The 26,790-nt window shown below is 37.6% G+C and overlaps 1 protein-coding gene across 1 annotated transcript in view; it reads right to left on the bottom strand.

Moving 5' to 3' along the window:
• The window catches only part of P3H2 (prolyl 3-hydroxylase 2), a 175,765-nt gene that overhangs the window by 12,311 nt on the left and 136,664 nt on the right, over window positions 1-26,790 (bottom strand). The window contains exons 8-13 of the mRNA XM_049776030.1: window positions 25,226-25,320; window positions 10,890-11,017; window positions 10,053-10,148; window positions 9,380-9,530; window positions 7,107-7,224; window positions 5,493-5,568 (exon numbers count right to left, since the gene is read on the bottom strand). Coding sequence (XP_049631987.1) covers window positions 5,493-5,568; window positions 7,107-7,224; window positions 9,380-9,530; window positions 10,053-10,148; window positions 10,890-11,017; window positions 25,226-25,320 — 664 coding nt within the window. The remainder of the gene's footprint in view (window positions 1-5,492; window positions 5,569-7,106; window positions 7,225-9,379; window positions 9,531-10,052; window positions 10,149-10,889; window positions 11,018-25,225; window positions 25,321-26,790) is intronic.

The following is a 26,790-nucleotide window of genomic DNA, read 5'->3' as shown; positions in this document are numbered from 1 at the left end:
AATAAAGGTAACAACAAAAGTTCAAATAGTCTTGATTACTGACTAAGGTAGTGGTTCTCCATAGTGGATCCTTTTCTAATTCTTTATTTCTACCTGAATATTTTGTGTGTTTTCTGTTAAATAAAGGTATGACAATTAAGTCAATCTCATATAAAACTTTAATTTATGTTACTGGTCTCAGATCCCCTTAAATAACAATGTTTGAATATCTTTAGAGATAGGACCATAATATCATTGGGGTGGCTCATTTCATGATGTCAGTCCTTCCAAGCATGTGAATTGTTCATGTAGAACTTTCCACCCAGTTTGGGTAGAACACAGTAGAATGGAAAAGAGATATTGCTGATAGATGTTAGCCAGGTATTGGTGCTCCAAGGCAAGAAAGCTTAAAAGACTGAATATGGCTTAAGGGAAGAGAAAAAATCCTCATCATTCAAGTAAGGGATATAAGAAAGTTTAGAAAAGTTAAACAAAACAAAACAAATGGAACAAACCATTCTATTCTTTTTGATAAAATGGGCTTATTCTAGCTATCTGCTTTCTGAATTGCCTCAAGTTGCCACATAAATTTGTATTTACACTGCCAGTTCAGAAAAATAAATATTTGGAAAATTTCCTGAAGACCTGGGAAACTACATCATGCTGCTACAGTCAGAATAAGTGGCTTAATGTCTATTATCAAATATAATAGAAACTAAAATATGAGATAGGTGTGTGTGTATGTGTGTGTGTTGTGTATTAATAGGGAAGAATAAAGAAAAAGTTTCTGGTTATTTGTCCACAATAATTAAGAAGTGATTTGTCTTTGCTACAAAGAGTTCTTCACGTCCATCCTTTCTAATAAAGGGAACACCTTAACATGCTTGTGGTACCATAAAGTGTCAAAAATCAAACTCAGGCCTTTGTACAAGTCAGGTATACAATTGTCAACTTGAGTTCTCTTACTGTACATAGATTTGCTTTTCATAAGCAACTTTACCAAGTTGAGTTTCTGATCTAGAGAATTTACTAGTTATTGTGCTTTCAGTTTCAACCTTTTTTTTCCTTCAGATAAGGGGTTTATAGTATATTTTCATAGAGAGTCAGCAAAATAAAAAATGCCTGGAGCATCTGAGTAGGATGAAAAAGCCTTCTACTTTGTTTTGGGATTTAGGTTCATGTTTTTCCAGGTTGCTTGTTCCTTGGTTCTGTGCTCAGTCCTACTTCATTGCATATCTACAAGATTATGAAGTTTGGCAAAACATCCCACAAGAGTAAAGAATAAAAAATAGAGATGGTTGAATGGCTTTTCTTTGATGAAGTTAGAATTTAAATTTTATCTTAGATATGAATAATTTCAGGAAAAGAAGTGATCCACTGCTTGAAGCCTGTAGAGTTCATTATTGGTTCTGAGGTTCACAGGGTATTCAGGGATGATGATAAGGATAGGCTAAAGATATACTTCAGATTGCAAGACACTTCCCATACCATCTTTGCTCCCCAGCACCACATGGGGTCTTTTGAGACTGACCAGGAGTGATCACAGAGCAAAGAACCAGAAATAAATCCTGAACACCCCATGAGCAGCCCCCAAACCAAAAATAAATTTAAAATTAACTAATCTCGAGAAAAGCATCACCTGACAGAGATCAGACACATGCAGAAATAAACAAGCTCTAGATTTTACATATCTTCCATGGGAAAATATATTATTATGTTTAGACAAATTAGTGTAGATGTATGTTGAGAACATAGCTCTATTATCATAAATTTGAATTTCTAGGAAACAAATGGGATTCATTAAATTTTATCTTTTTCAAACTGTACAAAGAAATCAGATTCACTAGAGACTCATAAATGTTTCCATTAAAATATGATTCAAAGTATGATGAGAGATACTTATCTCCTTTTTTCCCTATATAACTGACGATTGTCAGTAAGTGATGGTGCTATATTTTTCTTGAATAAATATAAATCTTCTGCTATCATTTAATTAATTATATAATTTCTATATTTTTTTCAAAGTTAGGTTTGGAGTTTGGGTGTCTGCCCCTTCACCATGAAATAATTTTTCTGCTCCATTTGTCTGTCTATTTATCTTTGTTAATGGAATTAATTATTTGAGAATGTAATTACTCAGAAAATTATTTACAAATAATGTTAATTATTGTTCGTGAAAAATAATTTATAAAAATAAATCTCTTAATTTGGATTTTTGGTTTTGGTTTTTGGGCCACACCCAGTGACACTCAGGGGTTACTCTTGGCTATGTGCTCAGAAATTGCTCTTGGCTTGGGGACCATATGGGACACAGGGAGATCAGTCTTTCCTAGGTCAGCAGTGTGCAAGGCAAAAGCCCTACCTCTGCACCACCATACTGGCCCCTTAATTTGGAATTTTTTAATTAATTCATTGAATCAGTTCTTCCTTTGAAAGCAAAGTATCTATTCAACTTCTTGAATAAAAATAATTACTTATTTTTAGTAACTTTGAAGTATTTAAACCTTATTTTAAAAATATAGATTCATAACATAGGTGTATGATATGCTTTCATATTTTTAAAAATGTGGACTTTCAGTTAACCTACATTCAATAATGAATAAATTACTTATTCACACACAATAATACTAAGCATTACTTACTTTCATTTGTGTGACATTTGAAGATTTGGCCACTAGATGGCAGGAAAGTAAAGAAATCTTTCAACCAACTCATTTTTTTTTTTTTTCCTTGATGGTATTACATTCATTTTGAATCATGAAGTGTCAACAGGATTCAGGTAACAAATGACTGTCACATACAGATTTTTTCAAAAAAGTTTTTGAAAAAAATTTCAACTTTCAAAAAAAGTTTTGTTGTTGTTGTTGTTTTGTTTTTTTGGGTCACACCTGGAGATGCTCAGGGTTTATTCCTGGCTCTGCGCTCAGAAATTGCTCCTGGTGGGCTTGGGAGACCATGTGGGATGCCAGGATTTGAATCACCATCCATCCTGAATTGGCTGTGTGCAAGGCAAAGGCCCCATTGCTGTGCAATCTCACCGCCCCTCAAAAAAAGTTTTTGAGAGTTTTGTATAAAGACTTGAATTTCCAATATCTGGTATCAATTTTAATTTTCCATGTAATGAAACATCAAAATGCTTTCAAATTAATATTTAAACTTTTTATAATATGCTGTGAGATATAAAATAACCATTATGCATACATTACTGTATTAAAATATTTTTGATGTTTTTAAAAATGGTTTTGGACATATTAAAATCCTTTATTGGGTTCCATTTTAAACCAGGAATATATAACTTTTGTTGCTTTTAATCTCATATGCTTACACTAATCCCCAAAATTATTTTATATGGAAAGCTAACTTTTTTTTCTTGGGTTTTGGGTTATACCTGGCAGCACTCAGAGGTTACTTCTGGCTCTGCACTCAGAGATCACCCCTGGCAGGCTTCAGGACCATAAGGGATGCCAGGGCCAGGGACTGAACCCAGGTCTGCCCTGAGTCGGTATTGTGCAAGGCAAATTCTCTACCGCTTTGCCATCACCCTGGCCCAGGAAAGTTAACTTTTGAGAAAAGAGTCTAAAATATATGGGGAAAAGAAATGTTATAGGTACAACAGATCCACAAAATTCTTTGCTGTTGTGGTTTTGTGTTTTTCTCTTTGGAAGCCACACTAGGCTGTGATCAAGTGATACTCCTTATTCTTTACTCAGACAGGCTGCTCAAGGTGATTTTTGGGGATCATGTGATGACAGGTAATGAGCTCAAACCTCCCACATGTAAATCATGCAAGTACGTGATCAGTCCACTGAGTTTTCTCTGGGGACTCTTAAGAAGTAATTCTTGTGAGTTATTTCACCCATACCACAAAACTATTTAAATTTTTATTAAAAAGAATGAGATTTCATAATGTATTTATAATTTAATTGTGTTAAAAATCAACAATTTTCTTTTTATATACCAGAGGATAGCAAAGGAGACATAAGTGCCTATTAGTCTTATTTTCCAAGAATGTTACTTTGCCTAAAATTGGTGGTTGAATTTAGCTCCTCACTATTTTTTTTTTTTTTTTTTGGTTTTTGGGTCACACCTGGCGGTGCACAGGGGTTACTCCTGGCTGTCTGCTCAGAAATAGCTCCTGGCAAGCACAGGGGACCATATGGGACACCGGGATTCGAACCAACCACCTTTGGTCCTGGATCCGCTGCTTGCAAGGCAAACACTGCTGTGCTATCTCTCCGGGCCCAGCTCCTCACTATTACCATGAAAGAATGTTTAGAATTTTACCCAATGCACATGCACACATAAGCACCTGAATATATGTATACATTTGGCCCTTAGAAGTTGAAATTTCACATGCATTTTATAGTGAAGCCTCAGTATATAAAGGTTCCACATCAGAGATGCTAAAGAGAGATATTAAAGATGTTAAGGAGCTTGACTTGTACATGAATATTTCTGTCTTGATCTCTGGCACTCAAACACCACCACAAATGATCTTAGAGCAAAGAAGCAGGAATAAGCCCTAGACACTACCAGGTATATTCCTTCCCCTCAAAAGTCCAAATACAAATGAGTCCAGTATAAATCCATGTTGTTTATTAGTCAAATGCTAATTGATATGAAGTTACAGACTTATTTCAGTCACAATCATATTTATGTATATGCATACACATACACACAAATACTATCCATACAGATATATATAACACATAATTTTGATAACCAGGGTTTGGGAATAAAATAGAAAAAAAGTACAAACAATATCTGTTTACTTGTATAGAGAATCATTTCTCTTTTCTATAGTATCATTTCACTTTTCGTAGCTTTGGGTTATTGACATTTGAATGCTTATTGCTGTTGTTGTTTGCTGGATATTGGGTCATATGCAGCAATGCTCAGGAATACCCTGGTCCTATATTCTGGAATCACTCCTGATTCTTATGGCACCATATGTGATGTTGATCACATGCAAGGCAAGCGCCCTCCTGCTGTACTATACAGCTCCAGTTCCAAAGTATTTTTATATCAAATTAATTCATAAATAGTTAGAATTAGAAGACCAAAATTATGGTTCATGATACTAATTAGCTCTATAATAATGAGAAAAAACTGTTGTCTAGACTTTAAGTAACTTTTCAATAAAATATACTAGAAAACTTTAATAAATTTTTATATATACATTTACTTAGATTCACTGTAGCTCAATTATTTTAAATCTCAATAAATGCAATCAAGCCATTTCTAACAATTTTGTGGAAAACCTCAAAAATAATCAGATCAGGGCCCGGAAAGATAGCACAGTGGCGTTTGCCTTGCAAGCAGCCGATCCAGGACCAAAGGTGGTTGGTTCGAGTCCCGGCGTCCCACATGGTCCCTTGTGCCTGCCAGGAGCTATTTCTGAGCAGACAGCCAGGAGTAACCCCTGAGTAATGCCGGGTGTGGCCCAAAAAAACAAAATCAGGTCAGGTTGTATTTTTCAAAGAAGGATAAAGACACTAGAAAAAATTACTTACAGTGACAGTCTTGGCGTCCATCTCAGTGAATATAAATTCTCCTCCTTCAAAGTCATCGTTCATATAAAGGAGAGCACTATATAAAAAGGGGAGATTATTTGCCTCCAGCATCATAAAAATTGAAAACTAGTAATTAAATAATCAGCCTAATATATAAGTTTTCATAGAACAAAATACTGAAGTAGTGAACTGCAACTCTCAAATTGTAATGTAGGATTCTATTTACATTAAACACATAATCATATTGCAATGCTCATCTCATATTTTTCTCTCATAGAAAAGCTTAGATTTAATGTAGCCATTTGAACCTATCCATGCTATTCTGCTTCTTTTATATCAATAAATTGTTTTATTTTATTGGAACCATTGTGATTTATAAAATCTTTCACAGTTGTTTTATTAGTAACTCTTAACATTGTGTTTCTCCCCTCTAACAGGAACAATCTAGCCTTGCAGATAGGAGGTGCTCAATAATGAATTGTATTGAGCACAGTGGAAGATTAGTTAAGCCACCACTATGCATATAACATCTACATCTTTTAATTCTTCTTCCTTTTATTTTATTTTATTTTTGTTTGGTTGTCATAACTGATAATGCTCAGGAATCACTCTTAACTCTATGCTTAGGGATTATTCCTGGCAGGGACCAGTTAATCAAATGGAATTCTGGAGACCAAACCCAGGTCAAGTACTTGCAAGGCAAGTGCCTTACCTGCTATACCATTGCTCCATTCCCAAACTGACTCTTGTTATTACTTACTAAACTATCTTTCAACAAGATAAAATATTTTTCCCAAGTTTCCAGATGCCTGTTAATAAAATGTCAACAGTGCACAGTGCTATGAGAGAATACCTGTACAATTTGAGCTATAGAGTTTTCAGACATAGATATAGATTGCAAAAGAAATATTCCAGTAAAAAAGTGATAAAAAGTAAACATTTTATATTAAAACAGGCCTTTTAAAGAACAGATGCAATAATATAAGCATATATCATCTCGATAAAAATATATGAGTGGGGCCAGAGTAGTGGTGAAAGCAGTAGGGCATTTGCGTTGCATGTGCTAACCTAGGACGGACTGCAGTTGGATCCCCCACCATTCCATATTGCCCCCCCAAGCCAAAAGCCAAAAGATTTCTGAGCACGTAGTCAGGAGTAATCCCTGGTATGGCCCAAAAAGCAGAGAGAGAGAGAGAGAGAGAGAGAGAGAGAGAGAGAGAGAGAGAGAGAGAGAGAGAGAGAGAGAGAGAGAGAGAGAGAGAGAGGTTCAAGTTGCTTCTGTTTTGTGGGGAAAATGTTCCAGGGGATGATTTAAGAATAAATCCTGGGGGCTGGAGCAATGGCATAATGGCATAATGGTGGGCATTTGACATGCACATGGCTGACCCAGGACGAACCCGGGTTTGATTTCTGGCATCCCATATGGTTTTCCGAGGCTGTCGGGGGGCCATCTCTGAGAGCAGAGTCAGGAGTAACCTCTGAGCACTGCCATCAAATGTGGCTTAACCCCTTCCCCTTCAAAAAAAAGAAGAATAAAAAGAGCTTTATAATTTTCAGAGCTTAATTGATCACCTTTGGGAAAAAATCTTACTTTTGAAGCACTACTGACTGTACCTATAGTCCCGGAATGTGTAAGCAGGGGGCTCTTTCCAGCATTCATTGGCTTCTGGATCCAATAGGCAGTTGTCAGCATGGATGGGATGGCTAAGGTCATTTCTTCTATCCTGTTGACCTGTCAGAAAATGGAATGGAGAAAAATGAAATATGAAGTGCATTTACCTTTAACAGCAAAAATGATTATGTACCATTGCCTGTTGCTTCCTCGCATAGCAAATGTAAGACACAGATAGAGTAGAATACATGGAAATACTGGGTGATCAGTCAGTCTAGAAGCTTGGGTTCTGTTTTGAAATAAACTTAAGGCAAATCATGAGCAACTCACCCTTGCCTTTTTTAGCTATCAGAGTTCTCTGGCATAATAAATACATGTGAAAATGCCATAGATTCCATGAATACATACATCTTTGTGTGGAAAGAAAACAACAATACAAAAAAATGTAAAAATTAAAAAATTGTTTTTGATTCACTCCAAATTTCACAAGTGGAAAAGTCTCTTCCTTTGACATTTTCTCTCTCTTGTTATTCAGGAGCATATATAAAAGTGTGGGGAATTGTACCAAGGTCAGGATAGTCCCTTGGGTAAAACAAATTTAGCTGCAAATGTGGGCCCAAGCAGAAATAGAATGGGAGATTACCATGACCTTCAATTTTAGTTTACACAATGAGGGCTGCAAATTTGAAACTGGAAAAAGCTAAAAGATTGCCCTAACTTCAATGCAATACATTAAGGACAAAGGAGGAAAATTGTGAAAGATGTGAAAAGAAAGTAATGGGGAAGCCAGAGTCAGAATTTTCAGGTATAATGGTAATGTAGTGATGTGGTATAGCTATATATCCAAATTACAGAATCACCATCACTAAAAACATTGGATTCAAACTACAGCCACCAAGTTTTATAATGTGCCTGTCAAGGGGACAGAGTTCGGGACAAAGTAAACATGGGAAAGCTGGTGGAGGAAAGTTGACACATGGTAGCACTGGTGTTAGAACATTTTATGTCTAAAACTCAATCATTAATAACTTTGTAAATCATGTTTGGTTTTTTTGTTTTTGTTTTTGGGTCACACCCGGTGGCACTCAGGAGTTACTCCTGGCTCTGTGCTCAGAAGTCTCTCCTAACAGGCTCAGGGGACCATATAAGATGCTGGGATTCGAACGTGGATCTGTCTTGTGTTGGCCACATGCAAGGCAAACACCTTACCACTGTGATATCGCTCCGGCCCCTGTAAATCATGTTTTTTTAAATGAAATTTAAAAGGTTAAAAATTGTAAAGCTACTTGATGATTGTCTATCAACCTGTGGCCAGAGCTATATATGTATCTCAGTCTTTTTTCTTAATACATTTTTTTTTCTTTTTGGGCCACACTCGGTGATGCTCACGGATTACTCATGGCTTTGTGCTCAGAAATCGCTCCTGGCTAGAGGGACTATATGGGAAGCAGGGGGATCAAACCCTGGTCTGTCCTAGATTAGAACATGCAAGGCAAACTCCCTACCACTTGAGCCAATGCTCCAGCCCCTCTTATTACATCTTTTATTTATTGATGTGTTTGTTATCTGTTACAGTTCCAAATAACTATTTTAGTGTACCTGTTAATGTGAAAAAATAGCTCTCATGCCCAGAGCCAGGGAGCTAGAGCAACAGAACAAATGACTAGGTGATCCCTTTGTTTTGAACTATAGAGTCTCGTTTGCAACTTGGACAAGTCAAGGGATCTGCTGGTCTCCTTTGTGAGTGTCCCTGCTGAACAGAGGTCAAAGGTGACTAATAGCTTTACTGGGGTAAAAAGACCACCAAAAGGTCTAAAGATGAAATGAGGCAGTAGGGAAAATGAAATTTGCCTCTTAAATGCATTTGTTTCATCAGGACTTTCATCTTCTATACATATATACCTCAATATTTGTGGGCATAATAAGTAATTTTATTTCTGTACTTCTAATGACCAAGAGAGGATGTCTTCAAAGAGTACCTTGAGAAAAAAACAAAATGAGACCAAAAATATTACCTATGTTTTCTGTGTAACATAAGCAAGAGGAGAAATAAATTTGAAAGAAAAAATAGTCTGATTTCTGGAATATTAGTGAACCAAAAATTAGAAAAGAGAAATCAAGAAAAAAAAAAAGAGTTGGTAAATTTTTGTTTTGTTTTGTTTTTTAAGAATTCTCCAATCTCCAATCTCTCATATACAATGCAAATAGGCTTCTTTTTGATTCATTTTCTTTCTCTGGTCATTGAGAGTAGTCTAGCTTTGGACTGGAATCTCACCAAACAGGGCTGTCCGGCACACCATGTGAGTATAGGAAAAATACAGAGTTGAGTTTAGCATGAAATAGGATTCTACAATCTTTCGAGCCTTCTCGCTGATATCATAAAACAGACGTGCACTCTTCAATGGAACTCTTCCTTCATAACCAAACTGAAAAGAAAAGACAAAAATTCAAAACAATTAGGTTAATTGGAGGGCAGGAGAAAATCAGCTGTGAGGTTTTATTGAGCTAGTATGGAATATGCTTCTCTGCAATGACTACAATCACACATTTTGTGGATGTCAATTAGGAAAGTGAATAAATGGCAATAAATGTCTCCTAAACAAACAAATACATACACATTAAAAATCATCACTCCATCTCCTCTTTCATGACACTAACAGGGATACGATATTTTGTGGTACATAATTACTTCTTTGTGCATGTTTTAACCAGTAGACCACAAGTTTCTTGAAGACAATGGTATTATATGCTATTTATCACATAAAAATTTAGGATATGTAAAGTTTGATAAATTGATGGCTGGAAGAACAGAGAAATGATCAAAACCCAGGGGGTGCTATTTGACACCGGCATCCTCAACTGCTGTTATTGTTCTATATTTTATCTTCTCTGACATTCAGAAGGTCATGGAATGAAGTATACCACCCCACCCCCAATTAAGACTTTACTTTGAGTGCTTTCAGGACAGTTGCTCCTTCAAATTTTTCATTGGGTGTATGGGGTGAAGTTTTCCCTCTATATCCATCACCCACATGCATGATTCCCTGAAAATAAAATACAAGAAGAAGTTTGTGTTAATGACAACTACACATTTTCAGGGCTGTATGCCTTAACTGATAGAAGTCTGAGAAATAAAGTCAGTTCTCAGAACTATCTCCATTTTATTTCAAAACTCCAATTTACTTAATTCTTTCAAACTAAAGGTACATTTTTATATAATTTCATTCTATTTAATTTCATTCTATGTTCCCTTTATAAAATACTATGACATTTTTCTAGAAAGGTATAGGTATGAATAATTATGACAATATATTATTGATTAAAATAAATAGATTTCCCAATGACTTTATATGGTAGGTAGTGTATATAAAATCAGGACAATAAAAGGCAATTAGATATTAGCTATCTAATTCTAATAATATCTAATCCTGTCAATTATATATCAGATATTTCAAATACAGGAGGTATGTCCACAATCAACCAAAAATCATTCCAACTCAAATGCTGTAAAAATGCCTCCACAACGTCATGTTTTTGTTAAAGAAAGAAAAAGGGAGAGGAAGAGATGGAGACAGAAAAAGAGGAATGAAAAAGAGAGAGAGAAAAAGAGAGAGAGAAAGAGAGAGAGAGAAACAATTGTATGACTGAGACACAAACAGCAACAACTTTTTAAACTTTATTTCAGTGCGATTCAATGAAAACGAAAAAGAAAGAAAGGAAGAAAATTTTCAGGTTTTCTTCCCTGGAGGTAACTCAAGTGAGGTCAGGAAGAAGTCTAAGCTTACACTGGCCACGCTATGGAGCTCCCTGCACTGTTCTTCAGACAGGACATTGTCCAGGAGAACCCGCTGAGTTCCATTCAGTTGCTCAGAGTTAAAGACAAACGTGATGTTCTCATAGAGCAGAGGGCCCCCTGAAAGTACAAAGCACATTATCTTCTTTGTGATCTCTGTCTCCCAGGGGCAGTACAAAAGATCTGATTCTCTTCCAACTGGGTGGGTAGGGTGCTCGCCTTGTATACAAGCAACATTGGTTCAATCCCTGGCATCCCATATGGTCTCTTTATCACCTTCAGGAGTGATTTCTGAGTGTGGAGCCAAGAATTACCCCTGAGTATCACCAGGTCTGACGCAAAAAATAATTTTAAAAAAAAGGGGGGGCCCGGAGAGATAGCACAGTGGCGTTTGCCTTGCAAGCAGCCGATCCAGGACCAAAGGTGGTTGGTTCGAATCCCGGTGTCCCTTATGGTCCCCTGTGCCTGCCAGGAGCTATTTCTGAGCAGACAGCCAGGAGTAACCCCTGAGTAACGCCGGGTGTGGCCCAAAAACCAAAAAAAAAAAAAAAAGGACAAACCAAATATTTTTCGACATGCAATTTCAGAGTTAATCTCCTGTTAATTAAAATGCAAAGAAAAGTTATAAGCTTGGAAGATTGGTATACATCATAGGAATTCAAAAAAAAAATAGATATGTCTGAGTTCCAAGTTAATTGATATCATTATAGTAGTATATCATAATTATAGAGTGCTTGAGGAGCGAGACACTATGCTTTCATTTAATTCTAGTTATGTTGCTTCCACAAGCACTTCCTAGCAGACGGCACCTCATAAGCTTTTCTTTCGGGAAATTCCAGAATTCCCTTAGATTGGAATAGCTTCTTCAACTGATCTTTTTTCTAATTTTTCTAAAGAAATTACTTGATTACATATATTTTCACCCGCAGTCATAATCTCAGTTTTCGTAGTGACTAGAGAAATACCTTCACCTGTTGAATCAGTTAGTAAATGTACTAGCACAACTGTTACACCCAAGTTACTTGTCTCTTCTCAGCCTCCATCCTAGAACCTATGTAGCTTTTTTTCTTCTGAGAGTATGCATATGTAATTTTTCCTTCTAATGTTGGAAAAGTTTGTTGTTATTATTTTAAAAGAGAAGTCAATTTGCACTGGTGTTTTCTTTGTGACTGATTATATTTTGTTAATTGATGGGTGACTAATCAAATTTTAATTTATTCTTGTGTGAGTGTTGGTAAGCTGTGTTTTGTGTGTCTTTGTTTTATTTTGGTGGCATACACAGTGATGCTCAGGGGCTACACCTGGGTGTGTTGGGATTAGGAGACATGTGGTATCAGTGGTTAAATCCAAGTCTTCTGCAAGTAAAGCATCATTTTAGTTCTTCTTCCCTCCCTTCCTCCCTCCCTCCTTCCCTTCCTCCCTCCCTCCCTCCCTTTATCCTTCCTCTCTCCTTCCCTCCCTCCCTCCCTCCCACCCTCCCTTTATCCTTCCTCTCTCCCTCCCTCCCTCCCACCCTTCCTTCCTCCTTCCCCTCCCTCCTTCCCTCCTTCCCTCCTTCCCTCCTTCCCTCCCTCCTTCCTTCCTTCCTTCCTTCCTTCCTTCCTTCCTTCCTTCCTTCCTTCCTTCCTTCCTTCCTTCCTTCCTTCCTTCCTTCCTTCCTTCCTTCCTTCCTTCCTTCCTTCCTTCCTTTCTTCCTTCCTTTTTGGGTCAAACCCATCGATGATCAAGGGTTATTGCTGGGTCAGCTGCATGCAAAACAAGCGCCTTACCCACTGTATTATTTTTCTAGGCCCATCAATCCAGTCCTTTAAACTATCTATCTAGAGCGTGTGTGTGTGTGTGTGTGTGTGTGTGTGTCTGTGTGTCTGTGTGTCTGTGTGTGTGTCTGTGTCTGTGTCTGTGTCTGTGTTTCTGTGTTTCTTTTTGTGGTGAAAGGTGCCCAAACCAGGGCCTTACTGGCCTTACTAAACTTTACTACTTAGCTCACCCTGGTAAACTGTGTTTTCAGTGGAAGCAGGGGAATATACTCTGCTGTATTCATGGGTTATTGCTGGGTCTGTGCTCAGGAGTGATACCGTGGGGTGTCCCTTGGGCCAGCTGGATGCTAGGCAAGTACATTAAATTAAATTTTGTATTATCTCTCTAGATATATATATATATATACAAATATACACATACATATATATGTGTATACATCTCCTATTCTCTCCAAGGACAGAAAATATAACGTTATAAATTATCTCAGATGAACTCTTCAGAAATTGATGCTTTAGGTCATGTTTGGGATTATGAAATAAGAAAATCCTGACCTGAAATAGTCCTTTCCTCATAGAATAGGAAATTTGAGAATAAAGTCCCTTTTGCTGTAAATATTGAGACATGATAGAATACCACTACTTCAAGCCAGAAATTTATTCATCTATCTATTTTGTTTTTGCTTTTTTTTTTTTTTTGGTTTTTGGGTCACACCTGGCAGCGCTCAGGGGTTACTCCTGGCTTTACACTCAGAAATTGCTCTTGGCAGGCTCGGGGACCATATGGGATGCCGGGATTCTAACCACTGACCTTCTGCATGCAAGGCAAATGGTTTACCTCCATGCTATTTCTCCGGCCCCAGAAATTTAAACAAAAAAGAACAGTATTTTGGAGACACACACACACACACACACACACACACACACACACACACACACTCAAAATAACTAAGGCTCATCTTGAGGCAGTTGAACTGGAAGGGCTTACTCTCTTCACTTTTTGCCTGTGTCAATACTGTTCTAAAATACCTCCATTTGTTGAAGGTGGAAAACACCATTGGATCTGAATCTCCAGTATTACTTCTAAAGGTATTAATATTAGCTCCACATAAATGTCAACATACTTGTTTATTAGTTCACTTAGAATAAAAATTATTATTGCAGGCCATGATTAATAAAATATTAAAACAATAAAACAGTTTTCTCAACTAATGGGTAATACAGATAACTGTTAAAAGATTCTCAAGGTGGTCCAATGCTAAAACATTTTAACATAATTTTATTTTTATTTATAATAAAATATGAGCATAATATTTATTTTATAGTTTTAATGATCACCACACTAAAACTATTTATAAAAACAGAATGAAAGGCAATAAAACCTACAAAATAAAAAGCAATATTAAATGCAAGTTAAAGTGATTTTTGTGGAAACATTTTGTTTCCATACAAATTTTTTACTAACTGATCTTGCCAAGTTATTTTGACTAGCATTTCTTATTGTCCTGGCATAGAATGACTCATTATATGGCAACATTTTCTCTGTAGAAACTGCTGCAAAATTCATCAACCTTCATGCAGTTCTAATACATGATACATATGATTTCCCTACTTTTCTTTTTGTTAGTGTAGGATGGCCGTCTTAGAATATTGTCTAATTACCCCTACCCCTTTTAAATTTTAAGGTAAATAAAATATATACATATACTCTTTCTTAGAGTTCTAAATATAACAAGCTCCTAATTTCTTTTGAATGAATATCTCTCTCTATATATACACACATAGACATTTAAATTTAAATGTAATGATTTATATTTAACTTTATTTTGCAAAAAATGTTGATCGAAATAGTTCCATCAAAGTTCTTTTTAACACCTCCAGGAGTGTCTTCTAAGCAAACAGCCAAAAGTCATTTCTGAAAATTTCAAAGTGTGGCCCAAAACAAATTCTAATAAAAAATTCAGATACACATGAAGACATGGGAGATTAAATAAACTGGATTGATTTGTTCTTTATTATAATATTTCATTTTTATACTGATAGTGTATTCCTTTAAATAATTGGTTCATTTTCTAAAAGATAAAATTTAGTAAAACATAAACATCAAAATACATTTTCTTGATTTTTTTTTCAGGGAGGGACTTCAGAGCATGAAAACCGGCTAAGCTTTGCAAGAGCTGGCTCCCTGTGTGTGACACCAGGCAGGGAAAATCCGCGAAAGTACACTGGCCCAGTGGGGCTCAACTGTGAAAGACTGTGAGTGTGACCTGTCTATGTCTGTCTACTGTCCTCTTGCGTGAAACTCTTGCGAGTGGGGCAAAAAGAGCCTCCAGAAACCTCGCTCGCCCAGACGCCATTTTCAGGGAGGGACTTCAGAGCATGAAAACAGGCTAAGCTTTGCAAGAGCTGGCTCCCTGTGTGTGACATCAGGCGGGGAAAATCCGCGAAAGTACACCGGCCCAGTGGGGCTCAACTGTGAAAGACTGTGAGTGTGACCTGTCTATGTCTGTCTACTGTCCTCTTGCGTGAAACTCTTGCGAGTGGGGCAAAAAGAGCCTCCAGAAACCTCGCTCGCCCAGACGCCATTTTCAGGGAGGGACTTCAGAGCATGAAAACCGGCTAAGCTTTGCAAGAGCTGGCTCCCTGTGTGTGACATCAGGCGGGGAAAATCCGCGAAAGTACACCGGCCCAGTGGGGCTCAACTGTGAAAGACTGTGAGTGTGACCTGTCTATGTCTGTCTACTGTCCTCTTGCGAGAAACTCTTGCGAGTGGGGCAAAAAGAGCCTCCAGAAACCTCGCTCGCCCAGACGCCATTTTCAGGGAGGGACTTCAGAGCATGAAAACCGGCTAAGCTTTGCAAGAGCTGGCTCCCTGTGTGTGACATCAGGCGGGGAAAATCCGCGAAAGTACACCGGCCCAGTGGGGCTCAACTGTGAAAGACTGTGAGTGTGACCTGTCTATGTCTGTCTACTGTCCTCTTGCGTGAAACTCTTGCGAGTGGGGCAAAAAGAGCCTCCAGAAACCTCGCTCGCCCAGACGCCATTTTCAGGGAGGGACTTCAGAGCATGAAAACCGGCTAAGCTTTGCAAGAGCTGGCTCCCTGTGTGTGACATCAGGCGGGGAAAATCCGCGAAAGTACACCGGCCCAGTGGGGCTCAACTGTGAAAGACTGTGAGTGTGACCTGTCTATGTCTGTCTACTGTCCTCTTGCGTGAAACTCTTGCGAGTGGGGCAAAAAGAGCCTCCAGAAACCTCGCTCGCCCAGACGCCATTTTCAGGGAGGGACTTCAGAGCATGAAAACCGGCTAAGCTTTGCAAGAGCTGGCTCCCTGTGTGTGACATCAGGCGGGGAAAATCCGCGAAAGTACACCGGCCCAGTGGGGCTCAACTGTGAAAGACTGTGAGTGTGACCTGTCTATGTCTGTCTACTGTCCTCTTGCGTGAAACTCTTGCGAGTGGGGCAAAAAGAGCCTCCAGAAACCTCGCTCGCCCAGACGCCATTTTCAGGGAGGGACTTCAGAGCATGAAAACCGGCTAAGCTTTGCAAGAGCTGGCTCCCTGTGTGTGACATCAGGCGGGGAAAATCCGCGAAAGTACACCGGCCCAGTGGGGCTCAACTGTGAAAGACTGTGAGTGTGACCTGTCTATGTCTGTCTACTGTCCTCTTGCGTGAAACTCTTGCGAGTGGGGCAAAAAGAGGCTCCAGCAGAGCACGATCGCTCCGCTTCGCTACGCGGCCGTGCACTCTTTCTAAGGAAAGAACTCCATTGCAACAAGAAGGAAAAATCACACTAAGAACGGCGCTATATCACAGAAGCAAACATTTCTCTCTGGACTGTCTTCTCTGTTGCATGCTCAGGCCTAAGATTTGACCCAGTGTGAGGCTTCATCCATGGTGGACTCCCCTCCCTTAGTGGCAAGTCAGCCCATCCAGAAAGGGAGGAGCCAGAGGAGTGTGCTGCCTACATCATATAGACAATGAATACCACCACAACACGTAGAAAAACCCACAATACAAGTGTGACAATGGGGAAACAACGCAGGCCAGCATCAGACATAGAGAATGAAGATGACAATTCTGAGGACCAGATAATGACTGAACAACTAATCAACCTCTCAGATAAGGACTTTAGACTAGCAATATGGAAGGTGCTCAACAGACTCCAAGAAACCATGGATCGAGTTGAACAGAACACTAATAAGAACCAAGAAAATATGAAGGCAGAAATGACAAAACTCCAAACTGAAATAACATGCCAACTAACAGGACTGAAAAAGTCAGTAAATGAAGTGAATGACAAAATGGATAAGCTCTGGGACAGGGTATCAGAAGCTGAGAATAGACTTGGTGCTGTGGAAGATGAGATACATAACAATTCCATACAGCAGGAGAGATTGGACAAAAAACTTAAAGCAAATGAGCAGACAATGGAAAAATTAGTCAAAGAATGGGAACAGACGAAAATAGAAGTCTATGATAAGATCAACAGAAACAACTTAAGAATCATTGGAGTCCCAGAGACCCAGGAAGAAAATTTCCAGGAAGAATCAATGGTCAAGAACATCATTAAAGAGAAACTTCCAGAGCTAAAGAATATATGTGATCAAATCCTGCATGCCCGAAGAGTACCAACCAAAAGAGACCCCAGAAAAACCACCCCAAGACACATCCTAGTCACAATGACAAATCCCACAGATAGAGACAGAATTCTGAAAACAGCAAGATCAAAAGGGGAAATCATGTTCAAGCAAGCTTCCCTGAGATTTACAGCAGACCTGTCACCAGAAACGCTCAATGCCAGAAAGCAGTGGTGGGATATTGTGACAAGACTGAATGAAATGAATGCTTCACCCAGAATACTATACCCAGCAAAACTCACTTTCCGGTTTGATGGAAGAATACATGGTTTCACAGACAAAAAACAGCTCAGAAACTTCACAGACACAAAACCAGTCTTAAGAGAAAAACTGAAAGACCTAATCTAAGACAAGACTACCCAAAAGACACACCAAATTTTGAAATAAAGATGGCGTTAAATCCCAGGACAATTCTTTCTCTCAGCGTCAATGGACTAAATGCACCAGTTAAGAGACACAGAGTGGCTAAATGGATCAAAAAACTCAATCCAACCTTCTGCTGCCTACAAGAAACGCACCTGAATAGTCAGAACATAGACTCAAAATAAAAGGCTGGAGAAAAGTTATCCAAGCAAACAACACCCATAAAAAAGCTGGAGTGGCCATACTAATATCAGATAATGCAAACTTTATACTCAGGAAGGTTGTAAGGGACAAAGACGGACATTTTATATTAATCAAGGGGTACGTAGAGCAGGAAGAATTCACTCTCCTAAACATATATGCACCGAATGAGGGGCCAGCAAAATATTTAATACAACTGTTGACAAATCTGAAAAATAATATCAACAACAACACAATAATTGTGGGGGACCTTAACACGGCTTTGTCAACACTGGACAGGTCAACCAGACTGAAACCCAACAAGAATATACTAGACCTGAGGAGAGAAATGGAAGAAAGAGGCCTAGTGGATATATATAGGACACTCCATCCCCAGAAACCTGGATACACATTCTTCTCCAATGTACATGGGACATTCTCCAGGATAGACTACATGCTGGCACATAAAACATACCTCCATAAGATCAAGAGGATAGAAATTTTGCAGACTACCTTCGCTGACCACAAGGCTCTGAAATTATTTGTGAACTCCAAAGGGACTCAGAAGAAACACTTTAACACCTGGAAGTTAAACAGCCTCATGCTCAATAACCAGTGGGTCCGAGATGAAATCAAGGAGGAAATAAAAAGGTTCCTGGAAACAAATGACAATAAAGACACAAACTCTCAGAACTTATGGGACACAGCAAAAGCAGTACTGAGAGGAAAATTTATAGCTTTGCAAGCACACATCAGGAAGGAAGAAGGAGCTTACCTGAGTAGCTTAATGACACAGCTAATAGAACTAGAAAATGCTCAACAAAAGGACCCAAGAATAGGAAGACAGAAGGAAATAACAAAGCTGAGAGCAGAAATCAACGAAGTGGAAACTCAAAAAACAATCCGAAAGATCAACGAAAGCAGAAGTTGGTTCTTTGAAAAAATAAACAAGATTGATAGACCACTGGCAAACCTAACAAAGAAAGAGAGAGAGAGAAACTTGATAACTCGTATCAGGAATGAAAAAGGAGAGATCACTACTGATATGACAGAGATTCAAAGGGTAATCAGAAACTACTTTGAAAAACTCTACGCCACTAAAAATGAGAACCTGGAAGAAATGGATAAATTCTTGGACTCTTATAATCTTCCACGGTTGAAGGAAGAGGATGTAGCATATCTAAACACCCCCATCACCATTGATGAAATTAAAACAGTAATCAAATGTCTGCTGAAAAACAAAAGCCCAGGTCCAGATGGATTCACTAATGAATTCTATCAAACTTTCCAAGAGGAACTACTGCCAATCTTGGCAAGACTCTTTCATGAAATTGAACAAACAGAAACACTTCCAAATAGCTTTTATGAAGCCAACATCACCTTGATACCTAAACCAGACAGAGACGCTACCAAAAAAGAAAATTACAGACCAATATCACTGATGAATGCAGATGCAAAGATCCTCAACAAAATCCTGGCAAATAGGATTCAATGCCTCGTTAAGAAGATCATCCACTGCGATCAAGTAGGTTTCATCCCAGGAATGCAAGGCGGGTTTAACATCTGTAAATCTATCAACATAATACACAACATCAATAACAAGAAAAATAAAAACCACATGATCATATCACTAGATGCAGAGAAAGCATTTGATAAGGTCCAACACCCATTCTTGATCAAAACTCTCAGCAAGATGGGAATGGAGGGAACCTTTCTCAATATAGTGAAGGCCATCTACCACAAGCCAGTGGCAAATATTATCCTCAATGGAGAAAAACTGAAAGCCTTCCCTCTAAATTCTGGCACAAGACAAGGCTGTCCTCTCTCACCACTCCTATTCAACATAGCACTGGAAGTACTTGCTATAGCGATTAGGCAAGAAAAGGATATCAAGGGAATCCAGATAGGAAAGGAAGAAGTCAAGCTCTCACTCTTTGCAGATGACATGATACTCTACTTAGAAAACCCTAAAGACTCTATCAAAAAGCTTCTAGAAACAATAGACTCATATAGCAAGGTGTCAGGCTACAAAATTAACACACAAAAATCAATGGCCTTTCTATATACCAATAGTAATAAGGATGAAATGGACATTAAGAAAACAACCCCATTCACAATAGTGCCACACAAACTCAAATATCTTGGAATCAACTTGACTAAATATGTGAAGGACCTATACAAAGAAAACTATAAAACTCTGCTCCAAGAAATAAGAGAGGACACACGGAAATGGAAATGCATACCCTGCTCATGGATTGGCAGGATTAACATCATCAAAATGTCAATACTCCCCAAGGCATTATACAGATTTAATGCCATCCCTCTAAAGATACCCATGACATTCTTCAAAGAAGTGGATCAGACACTTTTGAAATTCATTTGGAACAATAAACACCCTCGAATAGCTAAAGCAATCATTGGGAAAAAGAATACGGGAGGAATTACTTTTCCCAACTTTAAACTGTACTACAAAGCAACAGTTATCAAAACAGCATGGTATTGGAATAAGGATAGGTCCTCAGATCAGTGGAATAGGCTTGAATACTCAGAAAATGTTCCCCAGACATACAACCATCTAATTTTTGATAAAGGAGCAGGAAATCCTAAATGGAGCAGGGAAAGCCTCTTCAACAAGTGGTGTTGGCACAATTGGATAGCCACTTGCAAAAAATTAAACTTAGACCCCCAGCTAACATCATGTACAAAGGTAAAATCCAAATGGATTAAAGACCTCGATATCAGCCCCAAAACCATAAGATATATAGAACAGCACATAGACAAAACACTCCAGGACATTACAGGCATCTTCAAGGAGGAAACTGCACTCTCCAAGCAAGTGAAAGCAGAGATTAACAGATGGGAATATATTAAGCTGAAAAGCTTCTGCACCTCAAAGGAAATAGTGCCCAGGATACAAGAGCCACCCACTGAGTGGGAGAAACTATTCACCCAATACCCATCAGATAAAGGGCTAATCTCCAAAATATACAAGGCACTGACAGAACTTTACAAGAAAAAAACATCTAACCCCATCAAAAAATGGGGAGAAGAAATGAACAGACACTTTGAGAAAGAAGAAATACACATGGCCAAAAGACACATGAAAAAATGTTCCACATCACTAATCATCAGGGAGATGCAAATCAAAACAACGATGAGATACCACCTCACACCCCAGAGAATGGCACACATCACAAAGAATGAGAATAAACAGTGTTGGCGGGGATGTGGAGAGAAAGGAACTCTTATCCACTGCTGGTGGGAATGCTGTCTAGTTCAACCTTTATGGAAAGCGATATGGAGATTCCTCCAAAAACTGGAAATCGAGCTCCCATACGATCCAGCTATACCACTCCTAGGAATATACCCTAGGAACACAAAAATACAATACAAAAACCCCTTCCTTACACCTATATTCATTGCAGCACTATTTACCATAGCAAGACTCTGGAAACAACCCAGATGCCCTTCAACAGACGAATGGCTAAAGAAACTGTGGTACATATACACAATGGAATATTATGCAGCTGTCAGGAGAGATGAAGTCATGAAATTTTCCTATACATGGATGTACATGGAATCTATTATGCTGAGTGAAATAAGTCAGAGAGAGAGAGAAAAACGCAGAATGGTCTCACTCATCTATGGGTTTTAAGAAAAATGAAAGACACCCTGGTAATAATAATTTTCAGACACAAAAGAGAAAAGAGCTGGAAGTTCCAGCTCACCTCAGGAAGCTCACCACAAAGATTGATGAGTTTAGTTAGAGAAATAACTACATTTTGAACTGTCCTAATATTGAGAATGTATGAGGGAAATGTAGAGCCTGTTTAGGGTACAGGCGGGGGTTGGGTGGGGAGGAGGGAGATTTGGGACTTGGGTGATGGGAATGTTGCACTGGTGATGGGTGGTGTTCCTTTTATGACTGAAACCCAAACACAATCATGTATGTAATCAAGGTGTTTAAATAAAAAAAATTATAAAAAAAATACATTTTCTTTAGTTTTTAATAAGTACTTGCTCTTATTATTATCATTATCATCACAATCATATCATTTGTTTAGTAAAGTCCACCTGGCATATTGTCTAGAATTCATGACATTGCTTAATAAAATGTAGTTTAATAGAATATATTACAATGAGAAATTATTGTGATACTGACAATTCTCTAAACAATCTTTAAATAACATAAGGAAGCCAGAGAGACTGTATTGTGGGTAAGTGCTTGCCTTACATGTGAAAGACCTAAGTTCTCCAACCATAGCATATATTTTCTGCAACACTGACAGGAGTGAATACAGAACCAAATATAAGCTCTGAGATTTTTTAACTCCTACTCAAAACCAAAACAAAACACACTACTAAACAAAGAACAAATTAAAACGTCAAGGAAATAATTCAGTCTTAAATATACAAATCCTAAGAGATTCATAAAAAAGCTTTACAAGAATTTGTCTTATGTGTAGCTAACACAACTCCCACTAAATAAAGTGGTTTGTGGAGAGGTTTCTCACATACACACTTAAGAAAAAAAATACTACTCACCCACTAACCAATAGGGAAATATGAAGGAAAAAAAGAAACTGTCATTCAGAAAAGCAAGCATACCAACATACACACATAACTAGTAGCACAGCAAAGGAAAAAAAAAAACACTAAAATTAAAATAAAATTGTAATCCAAAGAGCTGTGGTTTCTGGGACAAGATTTGTCAGCTATAGCCAACTTAACCACAGACCAAGGAGATTGAGTCAAGCAACTTAATCCTTCTCTCATTCATAAAGTATGTGCTTGCCTGGCTCTAGCTCTCCAGTTTCAATAAAGAGGCATCATCTAGGAAACCACTGTGTTAAGCTTACAGCATATGAGCTTGCGGCAAAAGGAAATCTTTTTACCAAAATACCTTGCCATCATATAGCAGCGGTATGTGGTTTAACAGCCCCGCAGGATGACAGCCCTCCCCAGTTTACAGTGTTTTCTCATCTATCCCCTTTTGTTCATCTTCTCTTGTACAGATAATTCTTGCAGCAAGAAGTTTGTGGAGAGAAAAAAAAAATCTCCAATTCTTTCTCATTTCAGAGTACATCAGACTTATACAACTTGGTCTATTGATTTCTGTTCAGCAATTATTTCTACAATGCCTTCATTGACTCCACAGCTTATGATAGATAGAGCCTTTCTAAAAGTAGTGGTAGAAAGATGAATGGAGGGACCAAGTGTACTTGCCTTACAAATTAGCTGACCCCAGCTTCTCCATGGTTCCTTCAGCCTCACCAGGCATAATTCCTGACTACAGAGCCAGTAGTAAGCTCTGAACATCACCAAATATGGTTCAAAAACAATAACAAAAATGGATGCATAAGTGACATGTTTGCAGTAAATTGACATGCACATTCCAAGGTATTGGGTTTTTCTGGGATGCTGTCTGGTGTCATTTTCATCTTTAATGCTTGGTATTTATCCAGAATGAAATGCTACTCAGTACTGTTAGGTAACCAGAAGAGATAGGAATTCTTTTTTGGAAAATGGAAAAAATAAATAAAAGAAACTATAGTCTATTCTGACATCTGCCTTCAGCCAGACTAATAGTGATTTCTGGTTGGGAACTTTGCCTCACCCTTCCACTGGTCTTAATTTAGACTGTATTTGGATCTCTAGTGACTGTACAAAGTACTTTTTGAAATAGTGGATTCCAAAGAAAATATTAAAATTAATTATACAATTACACTAAAATAATTCTGTAAAAATGGTAGAATTTGGTAGCCCAGATAATTGTGAATACTATCTATTCTGTATAGTCTTTTGTTCTATGCTTGCAACAGTCCTGTTTGTCAGTTGCTGGAGCATCAGATACCCTGGTAGCAAAGAAAAGGAGAAGCCTTGAAAACTGGCAGCTGATCTGCAGATTCCCAATTTTCTGCAAATTGCTGGCTTATTGGCATGCAGTTCATGGGTGATTTCTTAACTTCGGAAGGAATATGAACTCTGGATGACCATACAACTCTCTGGCACTTGTGAAACAGCTTGGGCTCTGTGGCTGCAACTGAGGTCTAGGTCATATTCGATGAGTTTATCATCCTGTTTACTGCCTTAAAGTGAATGGAACTAAGGAAGGAAGGGGCTGGGAAATGTGATAGTTGCTGAGAACCAGAAAATTTCAAATTGAAGGAATTTGCTGAGCTTTCTTTTGAGAGAAAAAAAATAGTGTAGTTCCCAATGAAGTTTTTCTTTTAATTTCTTACCTTACAATTATTTATCAGTAGATTAAATAACTAATCTATTATGTAGATAGAAGATAGATTTGGGTAGTTAGATACTGCAATGTTCTTTGCCTTAAATGAAACAAAAATAAAGAAAACAAGATTTTCACTTTTTACTTAAAATTTTGTTGAATCCAGTAATCAAGACTCTGGGTTTACTTGTCTATTTACTCTATTAGCAGGTGTGAAATTGCATAAATCATAACATTTCTGTTTTCTTGCCTTTGACATACAGATACTTATCTCACCTGAGAAGCAGCTAGTATTAGGATGTGTGCAAATTGATTTGAAAATATGTAAATTATGTAGAAGAAATAATCATTGTCAAGTATCACTTCTACTCTTAGCATTGCTATTGTTATTAGTTTATTATTAACTCTAATGACTATTGTTGGCATGATCCCCATTTCTCCACTTATATTTTTTAGAAATGGTTTTAATGAATCACTATGGATTACAGAGTGACAAAGTTATTTATGACTGAGTTTCCAGGCATAAAGTGTTTCAACAATTCCTTCACCAAGGTCCATTGCCTTCACTAATGTTCCCTGTTTCCTTCTCCTCCCACTCTTCTTCTCTGACAGGTATTGTTTTCTTTATTTTTTCTCTAAGCATGTAGTTTACCATAGTATTATTTATTATGCATGCCATTTTATCTTCTTTCAGCATATAGTCCTGGTCCAGAGTGACTACTTTCCTCTAACATTGTTACAATCACTCACAATAAAACCGTCAGGATTGGCTGCCTGGGCCTCATGTAGCAATAGCCAGGGTTCAATAGGGCATGTTCAGAGGGTTGTGGTGTTTCAGGGAGATCACTCAGAACTGTGATCATGTTAGGTTTGTGCTTTACAACTTGAGCTCTCTCCTTAGTAACTCACTAACTCTGATCTTATGTAAATTCCCACTTAAGATTCTGTTCTTCTATCTCTGTTGTTTTATCTGTTCTATCTACTAGAAAAGTTCCTTCAATTCCTTTGTGAATTGAACTTAAATACTACCTATACTTCAAAGCTCTACTGAGGTCTATGTATTTAGAGCAACTCAGATTCTACTTTGATCTAGATAAGAACTACTCAGGATCCCGCCATTTTCCCCCCTTAATCAAAGAGTAGAGTGCACAAATACTTACCTTCTTTTAGGTCTCTATCTATCTTGGGTGATGTTTTTTTCCCCATTGACAGTCCATGAACTTCTGACCCCTCTGTGTTCACTCCTGAAATGACCCTGCCCATTCAAAAGAGTCATGATAGCAATTTCTATCAGACACATAAGTTCAAAGGCAAAATATACTTTAATTATGCAGATAATAATCAATCTGATTTTCCATGTTTTCTGTTTTTGTTACAAACATACCTTCATATCAAGATCAAAATGAAGTCACTTATCTTCATAAATTTCTTTTCACTTTCCCTAAAGAGTACTCTTATTCAATTCTCAAAATGTTCTTAGCAATTTTGATCACAATAATGATATCCATTACATAGAAGCTTTGCGATTAGAATTGGCATAGAGCAGAAAAATGAAGATATCCATCTTTTTAATGCTCAGGTTATTGTATAAGGTATTGATCAAAACAGCACCAAACAGTCATTATATTAAAATAGTACTCAGTCATTCATGACATTCTGGAAAACAATATATAATTTCTGCCAAAACTTGCAAATACACAAATGATAGCAAGGTATCTTCTCTCTATATATTGAACATATTCCTTGCAATAATTTTTGGCCACAAAAGACTTGAATTAAGAAAACCTGGTGAAAACAATCATAAGATTTAAAATAAAAATATCTGGTTCTTTCAGCCCCTTTTTGGTGAGACTCTGGCGAGTATTCTGCCATATTAGTGTCTTAATTTCCAAATTTTGAAACTAAATATGTTATAAAGTTTAATCTAGAACATATAATGATAATCTCTAAATTCCTGAACTGTTCATGACATATAAATATATATTTTAGTTCTGTCAATTGAAATGTGTGAATTTTATTTATTTTGATAGATTCAGATTTAAAATTACAGAGTATTTTACCTTCAAAAATCCTTTAATTCAATTTGCGTAAAACATAAAACCCAGAGATGAAGATAACTTAGTCAGGGTCATACAAAAAGAATGGTCAAATATAAAACAGGTGTAGTGCTTCTATTTCTATACTGAACTGAATTATATTCTAAATTATATACATAATAGCTTATTTTATTTCAGAGAAATAATTCCTTAAAATATGAATTCAAGTATTTATTCACCTAAAAATATGGTGTGTAATCTCCCTGTTTTTAGGCCAAAGGTGTTTATTTCCAATTTCCTTCATATTTTGCTGTGCCTACGCAAATGACAATTGACACACACACACACACATTTTTTAATGTATTTCTCATCTCTGGAGAAAATAAATGAGAGCATATGAAACCTTCGGCTATTGCATTAAAGACTTTATAGGTGACACAATAAGTTTCACAAATATAACTGCTAATTAATTCTCTCCCCTTATTCCTTCTTTTTTTTTGGGGGGGGGTCATGCCTGGCAGCACTTAGGAGTTACCCCTGACTCTATGCTCAGAAATTGCACCTGGTAGGCTCGAAGGAGTATATGGGATGCCGGGATTTGAACCACCAACCTTCTGCATGCAAGGCAAATGCCTTACTTCCATGCTGTCTCTCCGGCCCCTTCCATTTTAAATTCACTGTTCTCTTTC

The sequence above is a fragment of the Suncus etruscus genome, chromosome 6, assembly GCF_024139225.1.
Source record: "Suncus etruscus isolate mSunEtr1 chromosome 6, mSunEtr1.pri.cur, whole genome shotgun sequence".
Lineage (NCBI taxonomy): Eukaryota > Metazoa > Chordata > Mammalia > Eulipotyphla > Soricidae > Suncus > Suncus etruscus.
Note: the sequence above shows the minus strand (reverse complement) of the source record. Positions and strands in the feature narration are given on the sequence as shown.